This window comes from Leucoraja erinacea, chromosome 3, assembly GCF_028641065.1.
Source record: "Leucoraja erinacea ecotype New England chromosome 3, Leri_hhj_1, whole genome shotgun sequence".
Taxonomy (NCBI): domain Eukaryota; kingdom Metazoa; phylum Chordata; class Chondrichthyes; order Rajiformes; family Rajidae; genus Leucoraja; species Leucoraja erinaceus.
The window spans coordinates 41548797-41567726 of record NC_073379.1 but is presented as its reverse complement, the minus strand read 5'-3'; the positions used below and the strand labels follow the sequence as shown (position 1 = coordinate 41567726).

The 18930-nt window shown below is 42.8% G+C and overlaps 1 protein-coding gene across 1 annotated transcript in view; it reads left to right on the top strand.

Annotated features, from left to right (window-relative positions):
- The window catches only part of megf10 (multiple EGF-like-domains 10), a 166962-nt gene that overhangs the window by 103816 nt on the left and 44216 nt on the right, over nt 1-18930 (top strand). The window contains exons 9-11 of the mRNA XM_055632519.1: nt 7234-7446; nt 11117-11291; nt 12362-12482. Of these exons, the coding sequence (XP_055488494.1) occupies nt 7234-7446; nt 11117-11291; nt 12362-12482 (509 nt within the window). The remainder of the gene's footprint in view (nt 1-7233; nt 7447-11116; nt 11292-12361; nt 12483-18930) is intronic.

The window sequence follows — 18930 nt, the reverse complement described above, 5'->3', positions numbered from 1 at the left end:
TGTAATTCCACTTTTTAAGAAAGGAGGGAGAGATAAAACAGGGAATTATCGACCAATTAACCTTACATTGGAAGCGGGGAAGATGCTGGGATCGATTATTAAAGATGTTATAGCAGCGCATTTGGAACACAGTGACAGGATCGGTCAAAGTCAGCATGGATTTATGAAGGGGAAATCATGCTTGACTAATCTTCTAGATTTTTTTTTAGGATGTAACAAGTACAATGGATAGGGAGAGCCAGTGGATGTGGACTTTCAAAAAGCATTTGACAAGGTCCCACACAAGAGATTAGTGTGCAAAATTAGTGCACATTGTGTTGGGGATAGGGTATTGACATGGATAGAGAACTGGTTAGCAGACAGGAAGCGAAGAGTAGGAATTAACGGGTCCTTTTCAGATTGGCAGGCAGTGACTAGTGGGGTGCCGCAAGGCTCGGTGCTGAGACCCCAGTTATTTACAATATATATTAAAAATTTAGACAAGATAATTAAATGTGACATCTCCACGTTTGCGGATGACACAAAGCTGGGTGGCAGTGTGAGCTGTGAGGAGGATGCTATGAGGCTACAGGGTGACTTGGAGAGGTTGGGTGAGTGGGCAGATGCATGGCAGATGCAGTATAATATGGATAAATGTGAGGTTATCCACTTTGGTGGCAAGAACAGGAAGGCAGATTATTATCTGAATGGTGACAGATTAGGAGAAGGGAGGTGCAACGAGACCTGGATGTGCTTGTACATCAGTCACTGAAAGTAAATGCATTTCGTTGTCTCTGCACTGTACACTGACAATGAAAGCTAATGGCATATTGGCCTTCATTGCGAGAGGATTTGAGTTTAGGAGCAAATAGGTCCTACTGTAGTTGTACATGGGCTTGGTGTGACCGCACCTGGAAGTATTGTGTGCAATTTTGGTCTCCTAATTTGAGGAAGGACATTATTGCTATTGAGGGAGTGCAGCGTAGTTTCACCAGGTTAATTCCCGGGATGGCGGGACTGCCATATGATGAAAGAATGGGTCAACTGGGCTTGTAGTCACTGGAATTCAGAAGAATGACAGGAGACCTTATAGAAACATGATATTCGTAAAGGATTGGACAGGCTAGATGCAGGAAAAATGTTCCCGATGTCCGAGAACCAGGTGTCACATTTCAAGAATAAGAGGTGGGCCATTTAGGACTGAGATGAGGAAAAACCTTTTCATCCAGACAGTTGTGAATCTGTGGAATTCTCTTCCACAGAAGGCAGTTGTGTCCAATTCACTGGATGTTTTCAAGAGACAGTTAGCTTTAGCTCTTCGGGCTAAAGGAATCAAGGGATATGGGGGAAAAAGCAAGAATGGGGTACTGATTTCAGATGATCAGCCATGATCATATTGAATGGCGGTGCTGGCTCGAAGGGCCAAATGGCCTACTCCTGCACCTATTTTGCAATGTGTCTATGTTTCTTATATCTGATTGCAGAAATGCACACAGAAAGATTTATATTTATGCTAATAGAAAAACACAAAATCTTGGTCTTGACACGACTTGTGAACATTGTGATAAAGACCTGAAGTTTAATAGATCTACCTATGAATAAAGATTTCAAAGGGCACATACATTTGCAGCACAATGTGCTGTATGCTAGATTCTTCCCTTTTTAGAATTTTAATGAAATGCTTGTAGATGCAATGGGGGTATTCACAATCCATCGCCATTGTTCAAAACATTATCCCAACAGGATGGGGTCCCTGCACTTATATTGATGAGCCTTAGTCAAGGTCACAGAGCTTTTCCAGATTACCCAAGGGAATAGAGTTGGCATTGTCTAAACCAGGGGCCGCAGACAAAATAAATCGCCGCCCAACAAAGAATCGTTGTACTGCAATCATCATCTCAGCTGAATCTGGGTAGTATTTTAGTGACTAAGTGATATGACTCTGTTGCCTTAAAATAGACTATCTTTCCAAAAATATGTAAGATTATCAGTTAAATTTAAAAAAAAACCACAATTTGCCTATTTTAAATTTAAAATCCCAGCCTGGCATGACAATTATAGATTCAGGGATTTATAAGACAAAGCTTATGAACATCAATCTTGCTAATTTGATTTTACTTTGAATTTTCATGACGGATGCTGGCTTTTCAGCAACATTGGTGTTGTTTGTGGTGCACAAGCTCCTCTCCCTCTTCATCCCACTATATCTCCATATTCTTCCTGTCCTTATACCTTCCTCCAATTCCCTTATAAACCCATCATAACCACCCCGTGTGGTCGCGGATTTGATATTCACTACCCTTTGGGGTAGTGCAGAGGGAGAATAAGGAGGGAAGAGACAGTGACTTTAAGACTTTTGCCTCCATCACAGTGAGGAGGTGCCTGGTGAACTCACTGTGGTGGATGTTAATTTGTGTTTATTGTGTGTTTTGTTATTTATTATTATATGTACGACTGCAGGCAACGATATTTCATTCAGACCGAAAGGTCTGAATGACAAATAAAGGAATCTAATCTAATCTAATCTAATCTAAATAATTTCTCCTAATTTCCCTGTTGGATTTATCAGTGACCATCTTGTATTTATTTCCACTCACATCAGCCCCATTCAAGGGGAGTTCTTGTCTGCATTTCCGCCTTCAGTTTTAAGACCTCACAAAGCTCAGGATATGGTCGCAAATCTAGATCCATTTTTTGAACTCATCTTGAGGTCATGATGTTTAGATTAGTAATGAACAATCATGAGTAAAACTTCTTAATTGGCAATGGTCTCATTTCAAAGGAGATGATCAAGAATCTAAAATAAAACCAAAAAAAATGCTAGAAAGGCACAGCAAATCTGGCAGCATCTTTGGAATTGTGCTTCACGTACCTTCTCCAGGTAACTCTTTAGGTAACTCACCCTTTTTTATGTCTGCATCAGAACTGTTGTCATCATTTTGGTTCATTTTGTTAACTTTGCACCTCCAGACTCAGGAACAGCGTCATTCCCAGAGCTATAGCCCCTGAACCGGCCCTGCTGAGTGCCCCCCCACCCCCATGAACTGTCTCACTCGGATGGTCACGTCGCACAGACACATCTGCACTTTAGTCTATTTTGACTGTTTTGACTGTTTTACTGTTTTAATGGTATTTTTACAAACCATGTTCTCGGGGTATCTAAATCTAAATGTTATTAGTTATTTAAGTTATGACATCGGATGGAAGCTGCATACCAAATCTCGTTGCACTTATGTGCAATGACAATAAAATATATTATTATTATTATTATTGTTATTGTTATTATTATTATTATTATTATTATTATTATTATTATTATTGTTATTCAGAACTGGGGGAGATTTGAAAAACACATTAGTTTTCTATAGCAGATAAGGTAGAGGAATGATCACAATCAATCACACAATCATGATAATAATTTATTAGCCAAGTATGTTTTGCAACATTTGAGGAATTTAATTTGCCAAGTCAGTCATACAAATAAAAATCAACCGAACACACAAAACACATTTTAACTTAAACATCCATCACAGTGACTCCTCCACATTCCTCACTGTGATGGAAGGCGAAAAAAAGTTCAATCTCTTCCTTTTGCTCTCCCGCAGTCGGGGGCCTCGTGCCCTCCATTGACGGGATGATCTTGATTCCCGTAGCTGGCGGAAGGCCCTCCGCATCGAGGTGATCAGCTCCTGCATCGGGGGGATGTCATCTCCCTCGCGCCGGACGATCAGATGATTTAACGTGGGTGTTTAGGGATAGTAAATATATGGTGTAAGGTTAATGGGATTTGTTCCACAGGCTAGACTATACAAAAAACTATAGAGAGCTTGGTGTGGGCAAGTTGGGCCAAAGGGCCTGTTTCCACGCATGCTGTGTGTGACTCTCTGACACTAAGCTGGAAAAGTTTAAAAAAATGAACCAAAATGATGACAAGAGTTCTGATGCAGACATAAAAAAGGGTGAGTTACCTAAAGTTGGAGAATTTGATAGACATTGAGTTCAGAAATTAGCAATGAAAGATGGGATGCAGTTTGCATTAGGTCTTGTTGAAACATGGAAGCCAGAGAGAGGGCAGACTGGGAGCAGGAAATTGGCCAGAATAAAATATAAATAAATACTGGCAAGTAAATTTGTAACGGAGCAGTATGTGTTGTTTAAAATGTAAATATTTCAGGGACAGGCTGGATATATTCCACAAGAGGGAAAGACGGAGCTACCAGGCTGAGAAAGGAGATGGAAAAATAGTGAAACAAAATGTGGTTCCGTTGACTGCCTTTACCTTTGGTATTTTTATATTTGCAGGAATTATTTAGATGGGAACTAAGCTGAGTATTATAAACTGAGGGGGGTGAACAAGCTGAGGGGGGGGGGGGGGGGGGGGAGATAAAACAAGCAACAAATGAAATAATAATAGCATGGCAGCTGACATAAAAATAAACCTAAAAGTCTTCTTTACGCAGGTGGATAGTTAGTGACTTGGAAGAGAAGAGGTCGGTCAAAAAGGGACAGGAGGGTGAAATGTGCACGGAGGCAAAAAAACATGGCTGAGATATTTAAGGGACTCTTTTAGCAAGGAAGAGAATGCTGCCAACCTCTCAGAAGATGAGCAGGTAGTAGTGATAAGAAATGCAAATTGATAATAAATAGATACTGGGAAGTTGGCAGTGTGCAAAAGGCAATGTTCTGATACAGTAGGAAATGCAGGTTCATTTAAACAAAAAAAAATCAAACTGCCGGAGGAACTCAGTGGGTCAAGCGGCACCTGTGAAGGCAACCTGTGGAGTGGTTGATGTTTTGTCAGACACTGCCCAAGCTGCCGACTGCCTCTAGTAGTGTGGGGTTTTTTTTGCTACCTCCAGCAGCGTGTTTTTTAAACTTGTGGTTAATGGACGCAAATCCCATGACAAAAGGAGAGGAAGTGGAAGTAAAATTCCGTTATCTGAATGATGAAGTGAATCACCGACACTGGCATGGAGCACAGCAGAGTCAGCCTGGGCTGGTGGAGATCCTGCCTCACAGAGAGAGCAATGGGGTTCAAACTGTGGATTGGAGGGTAGCTAATGTTATCTCACTTTTTAAGAAAGGCGGGAGAGAGAAAACAGGAAATTATAGACCAGTTCGCCTGACATTGGTGGTGGGGAAGATGCTGGAGTCAATTATAAAAGATGAGATGGCCGAACATTTGGATAACAGTAACAGTATCGGTCCGAGTCAGCATGGATTTACGAAGGCAAAATCATGCTTGACTAATCTTCTGGAATTTTTTGAAGATGTAACTAGGAAAATGGACACGGGAGAGCCAGTGGATGTAGTGTACCTGGACATTCAGAAAGCATTTGATAAAGTCCCACATAGGAGATTAGTGGGCAAGATTAGGGCACATGGTATTGGGTGTGGAGTGCTGACATGGATAGAGAAGTGGTTGGCAGACAGGAAACAAAGAGCAGGGATAAACGGGTCCCTTTCAGAATGGCAGGCAGTGACTAGTGGGGTTCCGCAAGGCTCGGTGCCGGTACCGCAGCTATTTACAATATACATCAATGATTTGGATGAAGGGATTCAAAGTAACATTAGCAAATTTGCAGATGACACAAAGCTGGGTGGCAGTGTGAACTGTGAGGAGGATGCTTTGAGAATGCAGGGTGACTTGGACAAGTTGGGGGTGGGCAGATGCATGGCAGATGAAGTTTAATGCGGATAAATGTGAGGTTATCCACGTTGGTAGCAAAAACAGGAAGGTAGATTACTATCTAAATGGCGTCAAGTTGGGAAAAGAGGAAGTACAACGGGATTCGGGGGGTCCTTGTACATCAGTCTATGAAAGTAAGCATGCAGGTACAGCAGGCAGTGTAGAAAGTGAATGGCATGTTAGCCTTTATAACAAGAGGAATTGAATATAGGAGCAAAGAGATCCTTCTGCAATTGTACAGAGCCCTAGTGAGACCACACCTGGAGTATTGTGTGCAGTTTTGGTCCCCTAATTTGAGGAAGGACATTCTTGCTATTGAGGGAGTGCAGCGTAGGTTTACAAGGTTAGTTCCCGGGATGGCGGGACTGTCGTATGCTGAGAGAATGGAGCAGCTCGGCTTGTACACTCTGGAGTTTAGAAGGATGAGAGGGTATCTCATTGAAACATATAAGATTGTTAAGGGCTTGGACACGCTAGAGGCAGGAAACATGTTCCCGATGTTGGGGGAGTCCAGAACCAAGATTTCAAGATTCAAGATTCAATTTATTTGTCATTTGGACCCCTTGAGGTCCAAACGAAATGATGTTTCTGCAGCCATACATTACAAACAAATAGACCTAAGACACAACATAATTTACATAAACATCCATCACATTGCTGTGATGGAAGGCCAAAAAGACTTATCTCTCCACTGCACAACCAGGGACCACAGTTTAAGAATAAGGAGTAAGTAATTTAGAACGGAGACGTGGAAACATTTTTTCTCACAGAGAGTGGTGTGTGTGGAATTCTCTGCCTCAGAGGGAGGTGGAGGCAGGTTCACTGGATGCTTTCAAAGAGAGCTAGATAGGGCTCTTAAAAATAGCGGAGTTGGGGGATATGGGGTGAAGGCAGGAACGGGGTACTGATTGGGGATGATCAGCCATGATCACATTGAATGGCAGTACTGGCTCGAAGGACCAAATGGCCTACTCCTGCACTATTGTCTATTGTCTATTGTCAATCCCCTGCTCCGCTGCTGCCTTCAGGTGTGGAGCTAGAAGGCTCTTCCTATGATCGAGTCGAGTACTCTGGTTTCCTTCAACATCCCAAATTCATATCAGCTGGTTAATGAAATGGCCACTAAATTGATCCCTCCTTGTATGGTGAGTGGTAGATTGCGGGGAGGATAACTGGTGAAGGACGAGTGTAACAGGGTACTCCATGGCCAGTGAAGTAGAAACAAAATGCTAGAGTAACTCAGCAGGACAGGCAGCATCTCTGGAGAGAAGGAATGGGTGATGTTTCATGTTAAGACACTTCTTCAGTCTGAAGAAGGGTCTCGACACAAAACATCACCCATTACTTCTATCCAGAGATGCTGCTTGTCCAGCTGTTTCACTCCAGCATTTTGTGTCTATCTTCGGTGTAAACCAGCATCTGCAGTTCCTTCCTATGCACATGGTCAGTGAACTTCTGCACTGTCTGAATCTATGACTCCACAATCAATTATAGATGAAGGTTATTGTTTAAAATTAACACACTGGTTTTTAAGACCTCAATTTTTGTATATTTTGTTTTACAAGATGTCAAGATCAATGCTCCTTTGGTACTTATGGTAGAAACTGCAGTGAACGATGCAGCTGCGTCAATGGGGGCAAGTGCTACCACATCAGTGGGTCATGTCGGTGTGAGCCAGGCTTCACGGGGGATTCCTGCCAGACCCGCATGTGTCCTGACAATATCTACGGGATGAACTGTGACAAGCACTGCCCCTGCAACCCACAAACTACACTCGGGTAAGCCTAAAACTAATTTGGCCAATAGGTCAATGTCTGAACATGCTATTTGCAAATTGTTAGTCCTCGGGTAGATTTGTTTTGTTGATCTCTTGTACTCAAAGTGAAATGCAGGTGAACCCACCTTACAGCAGTTCGGGCTACAGAAATTCACCCATGCGGAATTTACAAAACATTGCAAAAGAAAATGAGTAGAAAGGAACAGCAGAGTCTGGTAGATACCAAAGAGGATACCAAAGATACTCCTCTAGGGGTGCTGCACTGGCAGCAGCCTCTACCTACAGCCTGTCTGTTATTTTAATCTTTTTTTAAATTTTTAGTTAGTCTAAAGTTTTGTGTTGGGGGAAACTTTAACTTTTCTATGTGGGGGAGGGGGGCAGGGTAAGGGGGAAACCGTTTTCCCAGTCTCTTCCTGGCGGGGACGCGACTATTTCTCCGAGTCACGTCCTCGCCCCCCACCTCGCGGCCTACCAGCTGGATCGGAGCGGCCTTTCCTGCCGGGGACCGGGAACCGGACCGGGGCTGCTACAGCGGCGGCGCAGCGCTGGAGTCACCGCGGAGCGGGCGATGCCTACCTGGGTCGCCGTTTGGAGCTCCGGAGCGTTGGGCCGCTGCTCCAACATCGTGGAGCACTGTTGCGGAGAGCTTCCAACGCGGGCGGCGCTGACCGTCATCGTGGAGTCCTGGGGCGCCTTGCAGAGGGTCTACAGCAGCAGTCTCCACCCGGCGCGGCCTACGGTAGGAGGGGGGCGACTCTGTGTCCACGCCGCTGAGGACGTCCCGCAGCCCCGACGTCGGACTTGTATCACCCCGGCGAGCGGTCCTGGACATCGGGCCGTCCGTAGCTGCAACTGCGGAGGGCTTGGGGAGGCCCTGACCACGGGGAACAGTGGAGGAAGAGACTGACTTTGGTGCCTTCCCACACAGTGGGAAACTTTGATTCTGCTGTGTGGGGATGTTTTATGTCAAATTCTATAGTGTGTGGTCTTTATTTTTTTTATTGTATGGCTGTATGGGAATTTCATTTCACTGTGCCATCTGGCACATGTGACAATTAAATGTATCTTGAATCTTGAATCTTGAGATAGGCACAAAGTGCAGGAGTAAATCATCGGGTCAGGAGCATTTCTGGAGAAAAAGAATGGGTGACATTTTGGGTCAGGACCCATCGTCAGAAATGTCACCCATCCTTTTTCTCCAGAGATGCTGCCTGACCCGCTGAGTTACTCCAGCATTTTGTGTCTACCAAAGAAAATGAGATACAGAATAAACATTTGCTCTCACTAAATTTAAGTGGATATAAACCCAAATAAATAAAAACAATGTATTTTTCTTGCGGTGTGGACAGTTTTCCAGGAACACAACTCCCCCCTCCTCCCCCCGAGCCCCATATCTTGTGGGTCGCATGTAGATTGCCTTTGTACATTACACTCTGTTTCTAAAAGTTATCAACCAAATGACAGGGGAGCAGTTCAACATCACAGACTTGACTATAAGAAGCCCAAGAAAAGACACAAAGTGCTGGAGTAACTCGGCAAGTCAGGTAGAAACTTTACCAGATGTTGCTTGATCTGCTGAGTTTTTCCAGCACATTCTGTTTTTCTCCCTCTGTCCATGTTTCTCTCCATCTGCTCCTCACTCTTCTTGTACAGTACAATATACATCTTGCATATAAATGCGGTTTTGTGTTTTAAAATGATCTAACAAATAGAATAAAACTGCCTCACTCGTACTCTTCTGTTCAAAATAAATGGATATTTTATCCAAGTCGATCAAATCAATATGAGGAGCCGAGCTTCACCGAAGCTGTGAGTAAAGTAATTTATCAAACAGAACAATGCCTTTCACTGTGAATGCTCTTGGAGCTGGTCAGAACAATCTTGAATAACATCAAAGCCTTTCTCTCCCTGTCAGTCAAACATATTGTTAAAGGGAACAATAAACCATAATGCAGCTATTCTGCAAGTGGAAATTAAAATGCTTCTTGGCACATTAACAATAGGGCAACCTTTATAGAACGATGTCAGAGATGTAAATTGAGACATGTCAAATTCATTTAGAGATATCTGGCCCATTTATGCTTATTGGATCGTGTCTTGGGCATTAATTTGGCACAAGCCCCTGTATGTGCTGGGCATAGTACTCTGGATGGGTCTTGACCCAAAACGTCATCCATTCCTTCTCTCCAGAGATGCTGCCTGTGCCGCTGAGTTACTCCAGCATTTTGTTTCTACCTTCGATTTAAACCAGCATCTGCAGTTCTTTCCTACTGCTCTGGATGATGTGCTTATTTACAAAGATTAAAACAGCTGCCTCATCGGCCTTGAAAATGACAGGTGTGTCACATGGGAACAGCTGGCTGTCGACCAGGTATCACGACGTGTGAGATTCATGACCTCCCCGGGGCAGTTGCTGTCTTCTACAATTACTGCTTGGATGACAGACTGCGAGCACAACTGCGACCACAATTCTACAGTCCCGGCAGCAGACTTAGTAAGAGTAATAGAGTGATACAGCGTGGAAACAGGCCCTGCGGCCCAACTTGCCCACACTGACCAGTTACACTAGTCCCACCTGCCCGTGTTTGCCCCATATCCCTCCTAACCTGTCCTATCCATGTAGTTAGTGGATTCTAGTCCCACCTCAAAGACCTGTAGAGAGGAATCTGCAAAGAAGTACTGAGGGATTGCTGCAATGTCAGGGGAGTTATAGGACATAAGTGATTTTCAACTATGGTCGTACCTGTTGTCCCATACTACTATTGCATGTAAGAAAAGGAGAATTTATCTTTGTGCCCGAGGAATATTTATTACTCATCACCAAAAAACGGCATCATCCAGTCATTGTTACATTGCTGATGCTGGGAGTTTGCTCTGCGTTAAATTATCCATTTTCTTTCTACACTACAACAGGGAACACACTTTATAATGTACCACACTGGCTGTGGAGAGTTTTAGGGCTGTTCTGACAGGTGTTGTGGCAAGGTTAGTGTTCCACAGGGATAGAGCCTCAGCTGCGACCTGTTAAGATCATTGAATGAGTTCAGATTAGTTTAGTTTAGTTTAGTTTAGTGATACAGTGTGGAAATAGGCTCATTGGCCCATCGAGTCCACTAACCATAAATCACCCGCTCAGAATCATTCCACTACCTACACACCAGGGGCAATTTGCACAGGTCAATTATCCTACAAATCTTGCGATGTGGAAGGAAACAGGAGCACCCGGAGGTAACCCGCGTTGTCACAGGGAGAACGTGAAAATTCCACACAGGCAGCACTCGAGGTCAGGATCGAACCATGGTCTTTGGAACTTCGAGGCAGCAGCTCAACCAGCTGTGCCTTTGTGCCGACCGCCAACACAGCTGTGCCGACCGCGCAACACACAAACCCAAAGCATGCGGCCTCTGGCACTCAGACCCTTGTGGGTCGGAAATATGGCAGCAACGCTGTCACTGAGATTAACGTTACTGAAAGAGCTCAAAGAACCACTGCTGGAACCAATTTAAGGGAAAATAATTCAAATAGCTATTCTTTTTCTCTTAAAATAATCACTCAAGAAGAGGATTACAAGGAGTAGAAACTGGAGTTAGTGTTTCAGGCACAACGGTTGTGTGCTTAAGACTATTGCTATGTTACACGAGACTGAAAGGCCTTTTATCCTCCCTCACCAGCTGTCACCCCATGTCTGGCGAATGTACTTGCAAACCCGGATGGTCTGGACTCTACTGCAACGAGACATGTGCTCCTGGATTTTATGGTATATCTTGTCGTCAAATCTGCAGCTGCCAAAACGGAGCAGACTGCGATGGCGAAACTGGCAACTGCATCTGTGCACCAGGATATAAGGTAACAGGATGTGTCTGCTCTGCACAAAAATAGGCTGGGTTTTTTTTCTTCCTTTGTCTCTATAAATGAATTGTTTAAGTTTGTTTGTCTGTTCAGTTTCTGTTGCTCTTTCCAGCAACTGGTTTCTCTTTCTTGCCCCCACACAAGAAAACTGTGATGTTTCTCACATCTGTTGCCCGTGTTAATCCTGTCCCCACTCCTCCTTCTTCATATGAATATATCCTTCCATTCCTTTCACCTTCATTCCTTTAACCAGCTTCCCCTTAAATGTTTAGGAAGAAGGGTTCCGACCCAAAATGTCACCTATTCCTGACGCCTGACCCGCTGAGTTACTCCAGAACATTGTGTTCGCCTACCCTTAAATGTATCTCTTCTCTTATTCACAAACACTCCCCGACAGAGTGAATTTCACATTCTCACTGCTCGCTGGATAAATAGGGATTTCATCTATTCTTCATTGGATGTATCCATTACTATCTTGTATTGAAGGCCCAAGTTCTGATATTGTGCCATCTGTGGAAACAGTATCATCTCAAAGCTTTCAAGAAGGAACTGCAGATGCTGGAAAATCTGACGTCTGAAGAAGGGTTTCGGCCCAAAACGTTGCCTATTTCCTTTGCTCCATAGATGCTGCTGCACCCGCTGTGTTTCTCCAGCATTTTTGTGTACCTTCATCTCAAAGCTTTGCCATTTTTAAAAAAGGACTCCAGTCATCCTTTACTGTTCCTCGTCATTTACAGATACAGCATGGAAACGGGCTCTTTGGACCACCAAGTCCACACCAACCATTGATCACCTGTTCACACTGATATTCTCATATCCACTTTTGCATTTCACTCCCTGCAAACCAGGGACAATTTACAGAGGTTTAATTAACCTACAATCCCCTGGATTTTTTTATGGGATGAAACCACTTTTTTTCCCTGATCCCTTTGGAAAAGTGGAGTGATTTTAAGCAGTTACTATTTCTAGCTATGTTAGCCATTGTTATTTAATTGCAGAATATTTGCAGTTTTCTTTCTTTTTTTTTGAAAGCTCTTAAATCTTTCTCTGTATCACTTCTTCGGCAGGGGTCTGATTGCTCGATTCCTTGTCCGTCTGGTACCAATGGAGTTAACTGTTCCTCTACCTGTGTCTGTAAAAATGAAGCAGCCTGTTCACCAGTCGATGGCTCTTGTACATGTAAAACAGGTAGGCAAGGGGAAGTGTGGAGGTGGTTTTGCATGGGTTGGTGGCCTGATAACCTATGGTGCTGAGACATCTTCTCCACTCAAAGCATTCTGATTAAATAGTCTTACTTGCAATCTCCAGCTCCCCGCCCTAAACATTCATTATTTGGGTACTTTAATATGGAATACCTTTAATACTGCATTGGTTATGTAGTAAAATGTTCCAAGGCACAAAAGCCTTTGCTCTCAGCAGTGCTCCATTCATTCAGTAGTGCACTAGAGTGGCAGCCAGGGTTATTTGGTCAAGTCTCTAGAGATGTATTTGAGTTTTAAATCCAAGGCCGTTGGACTACAAGCCAGAGGTGACCCAAGCTGGAGGAGATGACCAAAATAGAGACTGGAAAGGACATGAATGGATTTGGGGAAGGGTGGTCATTTTAAAAACTTGGTGCAGCATCCAGTTGTTATTTGAGCACAGGAATTGACTTAAACATGCAAATTAATTCATGCTTTCACATGTGCCAAATAAATTGACTTCATACATTTTAGATGCACTACTTGGATGCTGTGCTTACAGAAATCACAGAACTGGGATATTCCTGCTTTAATAAATAGTTATCTAGTTTATTGTAGTGAAGTTGCTCAAACTATTATGACTGCACTGCAGCTGAAGTCATTAGTTGAACTGCCGTATAAGATGGTGAGGGCTTTTTTATTGGATAAAAGGATGGTGGTACACATGGTGTTTCTTGCTGTTGGTGTCAATCGCAGATCATCGCTCTATAATCTGCTTAAGCTGTTTAAGGGCCTGACTGCCCAATTTAATTAAGACATTTTTATTTCTTATTTTCTAGAAATATTTATTCGGACTTTATTGGACTTTATCTTGCACTAGACATTATTTCCTTTATCATGTATCTGAACAAGTGGACGGCTTGATTGTAGTCATGTATATTCTTTCCACTGACTGGTTAGCATGCAACAAAAGCTTTTCACCGTGCCTCAGTACACATGACAGTAAAGTAAAGTAAACTAACTGTGGAAGAGTAGCAGCTTTCACATTGGCCCCATTGATCTCTTCAGAATCCATAGCACTGGAGTGGATGAAGAAATGAAAAAGAGTTGTAATTGATTCCCTCTAGAGCATCACAGGGCATCATTAGTATTGCTCACAGGGAATTAGCTTTCTAGACATGAAGATGCCACACTTTTAGTTCAAGGGTCAGCATTGTCTCTGTAATGTAACGGCAATGTAAGGGGTTGGGAAGGGGAACATGGGGGTTATAGTGCTTATGCCTCCTGGGGAGACCACCTCTCTGAAGCCTCCACTCGCCTCCACTCACCTCCAGCTCAGGAACGGGCCTGATTACTTTGCATGACTACTGGTGGCCCATGTTTCTGTTATTAGTGGCAGGATTGAGTCTGCTCTAGAGGGGTGCATGAGCTGCACTTACAGCTTCACAGGAGCCCCTGTGTCTATGGAGAGAACCAGCATCCATTTAAAAAAAATGTAAAAATCACAAGGCATTTGTGTTTTTCTTTCATGCTATAATTCTGTCACTGGGGATGAGGGGATGCCACTTTCATTCATAGTTCATTATCTTCAGCATTCCATAGTCTTCCACAAGTCATGACCTTTCAATACATTTTCAGTTCTGAAGTAATTAATTGAACAGTGCACATTAATGAAGTCATCATATGCACAAAATTTGATGGATTTATGAAACATGCTAGGAAGTGCCCCGAGCAAATCTAATCAACAGGAAATTTCTAAATTTCCTTCCAACATAGCAGGAGATCTATGCCGACTTGCATAGCAGTCTCATTCCCCATGAATTTTCTAGTACCCAATTCTTCCCACGATCCCATCAACCATTTTTCTGCTCACCTGCACTTGAAGAGCAATTTAAAGGGACATTTAGCCGACTAACCCAGAGTTTTGGGTTACTGGAAGTGAATGTATACTCTACACGGACAGCATCAGAGCTCAAGATTGAACCCAGATCATTGGGGGTCCAATTGGTATCCATTAGCTCTATGAGTATTTAGACGTGTCAATGCTTTGAAGGCTGCCATGTAAATGGAGTGAGTGGGATGAAATCAAGTTGCCTTATCTGAGCAGCATTCATTGCCAGAGGACAATGAGTGGATTTTAGAGCAAAGGACAGTATTTAGTGTGGCTGATGCTTGGTGTTCAGAACTGGTACAGGGATACACGTATTGTAGTTCTCTGACATCGATATGGGGGCAACACAATGCATTTTCTGAGCCTGTTGGAAGTAGGTTAAGGAAATGTAACTCTTGTTTCAAAGATATGTTTCAAAGCGATTCAGTTTCTTTTTTTTTCACACCCTAATTTTAGAGGCAGTGTATCAGAATGGAACAGTGTTCCACATATACACCAAACCTGAAGCACTGTAAACAGTTATGTGCTCTGCACATTATGAAGGTTGTACTGGCATCAGAAGGTGTGCAGTCTAAATTTACCTCAAATCCAATGGTTACGTTTAGGCTACTTTTCGACTTTAATGATTCAATACGGAGTATTGCAGAGGAATTTACTAATTTGCACTGTGTTTCCCAAAACTTAGAAGATTAAAAAGGTTTTGATTGAAGTTTTTGTTTTGGATATTAATGTGGAGTGATGGATATAACATAGCTTTTTGCTTGTGGGTGAATCTGGTTCTAAAAGTGAGAGCCAGACTTTTCAGGAGTGAAGTCAGGAGACACAAATACACTTAGAGGGTGGAAAAAATGTTTAAATCTACTTTCCCAATGAGCAATTGATGCAAGATGTGATTAAATTTATGAGAGAGATTGATAGATTTTTATTAAACAAAAGCACACAGAGGTGGAGAGTACAGAAGTTGCAGATTTATGGAGTTAGCTATAGATTTGTTGGTGCGGCATGGTGGCGCAGTGGTAGAATTGCTGCATTACAGCACCAGGGAACCAGATTCGATCATTCAATCAGGGTGCTGTCTGTACGGAGTTTGTACATTCTCCCCGTGACCACGTAGGTTTTCTCCAGGTGCTCCGGTTTCCTCCCACACTCCAAAGACATACAGGTTTGTGGGTTAATTGGCTTTGGTAAAGTTGTAAATTGTCCCTTGTGTGCAGGATAGTGTCAGTGTACGGGATTGCTGGCTCGGTGGGCGTTTCCATGCTGTATCTCTAAACTAAACTAAGATCACAGATCAGACAGGAGTGTGTGGAATGACGGAACAAGCTCAAGCAGTTGAATGGCTTCCTCCTTTTATTAGGTTCTTAGAAGAGACAAGGAACTGCAAATGTTGCTCTATACCAGAAATATACACAAAGAGCTGGTGACTCAACGGGTCAGGCAGCATCACTGAAGAAAAAGGATGGATGACGTTTTGGGTCGGGACCTTTCTTCAGATTGAACGTAGGAGGTGGGGGAATGGGTGAAGAACTGGAGGCGAGACAAGAGCAATCAAGGCGGGTCGCAAATGACTTCAGGTGTGATCACGCGGGAGGGGGGGGGGGGGGGGGTGCAGGACAGAAAGGTCAGTATGGGAAGGGGAGTTGAAATGGTTGGCAACTTGGAGATCCCGTAGGCCTATGCGGATCGAGTATAGATGCTCGGCAAAACTGTCGCCGAGTCTACGACCTGGGACCTCCTCCATTGCCAGAGTGAGGCCACATGCAAATTGGAGGAATAGCACCTCATATTTTGCTTGGGTAGCTTACAACCCAGTAGTATGAACACTGAATTCTCGAATTTGAAGTAACGTCTACTTACACTCTCCTCCCCTCCCCTTCCTCCCTTGACCCCTTCCTGCACCCTAGTCGTTTTACCAGTTCCACAGTACACCACATGGTTTTCCTTTTGAGATCACACATTTCCTAGCCACCAATGGGCTCACCAGGCACCACCTTGACTGGTCCTGGTCTTTTCTCGCCTTCAACATTGATTCTTAGTCGTTCTTTTTCTAAAAATGATGAGACATTTACCATTTTTACTCTTGTATAAACAGTTGAAGAGGAAGGGAAGGAGCCATACTGTCAAACTGTTCACTTCATATTGACGAGGTAGCTCACTCAGTACATTGTTGTCATCTGCAGCATGCTACCTCAAGAGGCAGTGGTAGCAGAGTCCAATTTCCAACACAGAGTGGCTACATAGTTTAAAAGGAAGAATTTGGAGAGGTATGGAGACAGAGCTATGTATCCAGTGCGCACACCACGATCAAAACAAAATGTTAACCATGTGTTAATTGGGAGAAATGTAGACCACAGCTGCCTCTGACAGACTACTGTAAGCCAACAATGATAAGCAAGACAAAAATACCACCTGCCATTCATAGCAGGAGAGAATGTTACTTATTGTTCAGTGTTGAAAGAACACCACTCATGTTTAAGGACCGTATATCACAGCAGGAGAATATTTGGCCAACTGTGCCTTTCCTGGCTTCTTGAGAGATGTCTTCAGTTAGTTCTGGTCTTCCCTGGCATTGCCATGCAAATGTTTTCTAGTCTACCATTTATCCAATACAGTACAATAGCTAAAAATGTTCTGAAATTGTCTTATCACGGTGTGAAATTAGAATGGGTTTGGGTAGTGATTAGCAGCAGAAGGGAGTAGCAAACATTAGTGGAATATATACAGTAACCTCCAAATAGTAGTAGTATTGCAGTAAGGCAATTAGAGGTAGCAGCAGAAAGGATAATACAGACATCATGGTGAACTGTGATCTACATGCAGACTGGATACATCAAATTAGTACTTGCGATATAGAGAGTAAGTCCCTGTAATGCTGTATAATTGTTTTTTAATCAGTGCATTGAAGCAGAGATTGGGGAACTGGTTCCTTTAGGTCTTGTACTGTGCAATGAAGAAAAACTAATTATTAATCTTGTAAAGAGGCCCCGAGGAAAGAGTGACCATAATACTATTGAATTTTACATGTTTAAAAGTGATAATAGTTCAATCTGAAACCAGGGTTTTCAAATAAAAGAAAGGTAATTGTTGACTGGAGTGAATTTTAATTCTGGTAAAAGAATATGACAGGAGACAGGCTGTGGGTAGCATTTAAATGTGCATTACTTTAAAGCACAAAGACACAACAGGAAAAGTGGAGTAGGCATGGATTACAGAATAAATTAAAGATAGCACAAATTGAAGAAGAACATTTATTAGATTGCCAGAAAAATTATGCTCGAGGATGGGGGTATTTTTGAATTTAACAACATTATATAATTGGAATAAGCTAGCCAGAACTATAAAAAACTGATAGTAAGTGCTTTGACAGATGTTTAAAAGCGACGCGTTTACACAGTAACTGTTAGTGCAATGAAAGTGAGCCTGGGGAATTAATAATTAAAAATAATAATAAGAGGATGGCAAATTAATTTCTCTCAAGATGGCAGATATTTTGCATTACATTGCAGTGTGGAAAATAAAGTAACATTCCAGAGATAGCTGTATGTTTGAAATTGGGCGGAACTCAGCAAGATTACTCCCACTAGGGCAGTGGTATTGTGCAGATTGGAGCTGTGGGCTATAAAGAAACAGGGTAGCTATAAATGAGCCTTTTAGTGGCTGGCAAGATGTAACGAGTAGTGTGCCACAGGGATTGGTGCTAAGGCCTTAAATTTTACAACATATCATCTGGATGAAGAGACGGGGATGCGGTTACGAACATTGCCGATGGCACAACGATAGGTAGGAAAGCAAATTGTAAGAGTGCTACAAAGGAATACAAATAGGTTGTACCATTGGGCAAATAAATGGCAAATGGGCTATAACATGGGAAAATGTGAAATATTCCCATGTCAGGAAAAATGTGAAAGCATCTTAGCTAAGTGGTGAGCGATTGCAAAGCAAAGCTTTGATTTGTAAAATACTGAAATCCAGATGATGTAGGATATATTACATTGGTGGGATCACAGCTGGAAAACTGTGTACAGTATTAGTCTCCTTATTTAAGGAATAATATTAATGTGTGGGAACCAGGTCTTGGAAGGTTTACTAGCTTTATACCTGAGACGGGCGACGTACTATGAGTGAAGGTGGGATAGGTAGGGCTTGTATCTGTTGGAGTAAAAGGGTGAGAGCACACTTGATTGAATCATATCAGATTCTGGGGTAGCATGACAGGGTGGATGCGAAAAGGATATTTCCTCTTGTACGAGAACCGAGAATGAGGGGTTACTTTATAAAAATGAAATGTCACCCATTTGGGGCAGAAATAAGGTGTTTATTTTCTCTCTGGAAGTCAGGAGCTTTTGGAAATCTTTTATTCAAAGGGCAAAGGAAGCTGAGATTTTGAAGAGTTTTGAGACTGAGGTAGATAATGAACAGCGGTGAATTGGGGATAGGAAGGAATGTGCAGTTGAGGTACAATTAGATCAGCCTTGATCATATTGAATGTTGGGGAAAATCTTGCCGTGGCCTACTCCAGCTACTAGGTTAGTACGTATGTAGCAAAGGATGATATGAAACTGAT